We start from the raw sequence: 673 nt of genomic DNA, 5'->3' as shown, positions 1-673 counted from the left end.
GTAGTGTGCTGCAGCAGCCCGTTGGTGTTTGTATGCAGGCGGCCTGGGGGGACCTCCGCGTGGGCAACATAGTTCGCGTGTACTGCGGGGAGTGCGTGCCGGCAGACTTGCTGATCCTTACCTGCGGCCACTCGGAGTCAGCTATCTTAGACTTGCGTATGGTAGACGGTGCAGCCAGCTTCACCAGGCGAGCTTCTTACTCCCTACCCTCTTATACCCGTGTATTCTCCCTGGCATCAGCTGCTACTGCTGCTGGTGCTGGCGCAGCTGCAACTGCTCTGCTGCTGCTGCTGCTGCTGCTGCTGCTGCTGCTGCTCGTGTCAGCTTGGCTGCAACATCTGTGCTTTTTTCCCCTCCTTCAGACTCCCCACACACCGAAAGCTTCTGCTCTCTGCGGCTGTTGAACTGCGCTCAGGCGGTACTGCGTACGAGAGACGAAAGCAGACTACTCGTTGACAGCACTCGCAGGATTGAGGGGCCGCGTTGTCTGTGAAACCCCTGCTGGGGGCTCGCCGCACTTCAAGGGAACGATCAGGCTGGACGCTCGGCCCAGGGGAACGCGCATCGTAGCTAGCAACGTTGCCCCAAGAGGTGCGCCATTGATCTGCTGCTGCTGCTGCTGCTGCTGCTGCTGCTGCTGGCGGCATGCTCCTGCTGGCTGGATATGGTTGCG

General features: G+C 60.5%; 1 protein-coding gene across 1 annotated transcript in view; it reads left to right on the top strand.

Moving 5' to 3' along the window:
• The window catches only part of EMH_0094430 (uncharacterized protein), a gene marked incomplete at both ends in the record, with an annotated part of 755 nt that extends 299 nt beyond the window's left edge, over positions 1-456 (top strand). The window contains 2 exons of the mRNA XM_013502095.1: positions 39-168; positions 416-456. Coding sequence (XP_013357549.1) covers positions 39-168; positions 416-456 — 171 coding nt within the window. The remainder of the gene's footprint in view (positions 1-38; positions 169-415) is intronic.
• Between the last annotated feature and the right edge of the window lie 217 nt (positions 457-673).

The sequence above is a fragment of the Eimeria mitis genome, genomic scaffold, assembly GCF_000499745.2.
Source record: "Eimeria mitis Houghton genomic scaffold, Emh_scaff8276, whole genome shotgun sequence".
Classification (NCBI taxonomy): domain Eukaryota; phylum Apicomplexa; class Conoidasida; order Eucoccidiorida; family Eimeriidae; genus Eimeria; species Eimeria mitis.
The sequence above is the reverse complement of the archived record's forward strand: the minus strand, read 5'-3'. Positions and strand labels throughout refer to the sequence as shown.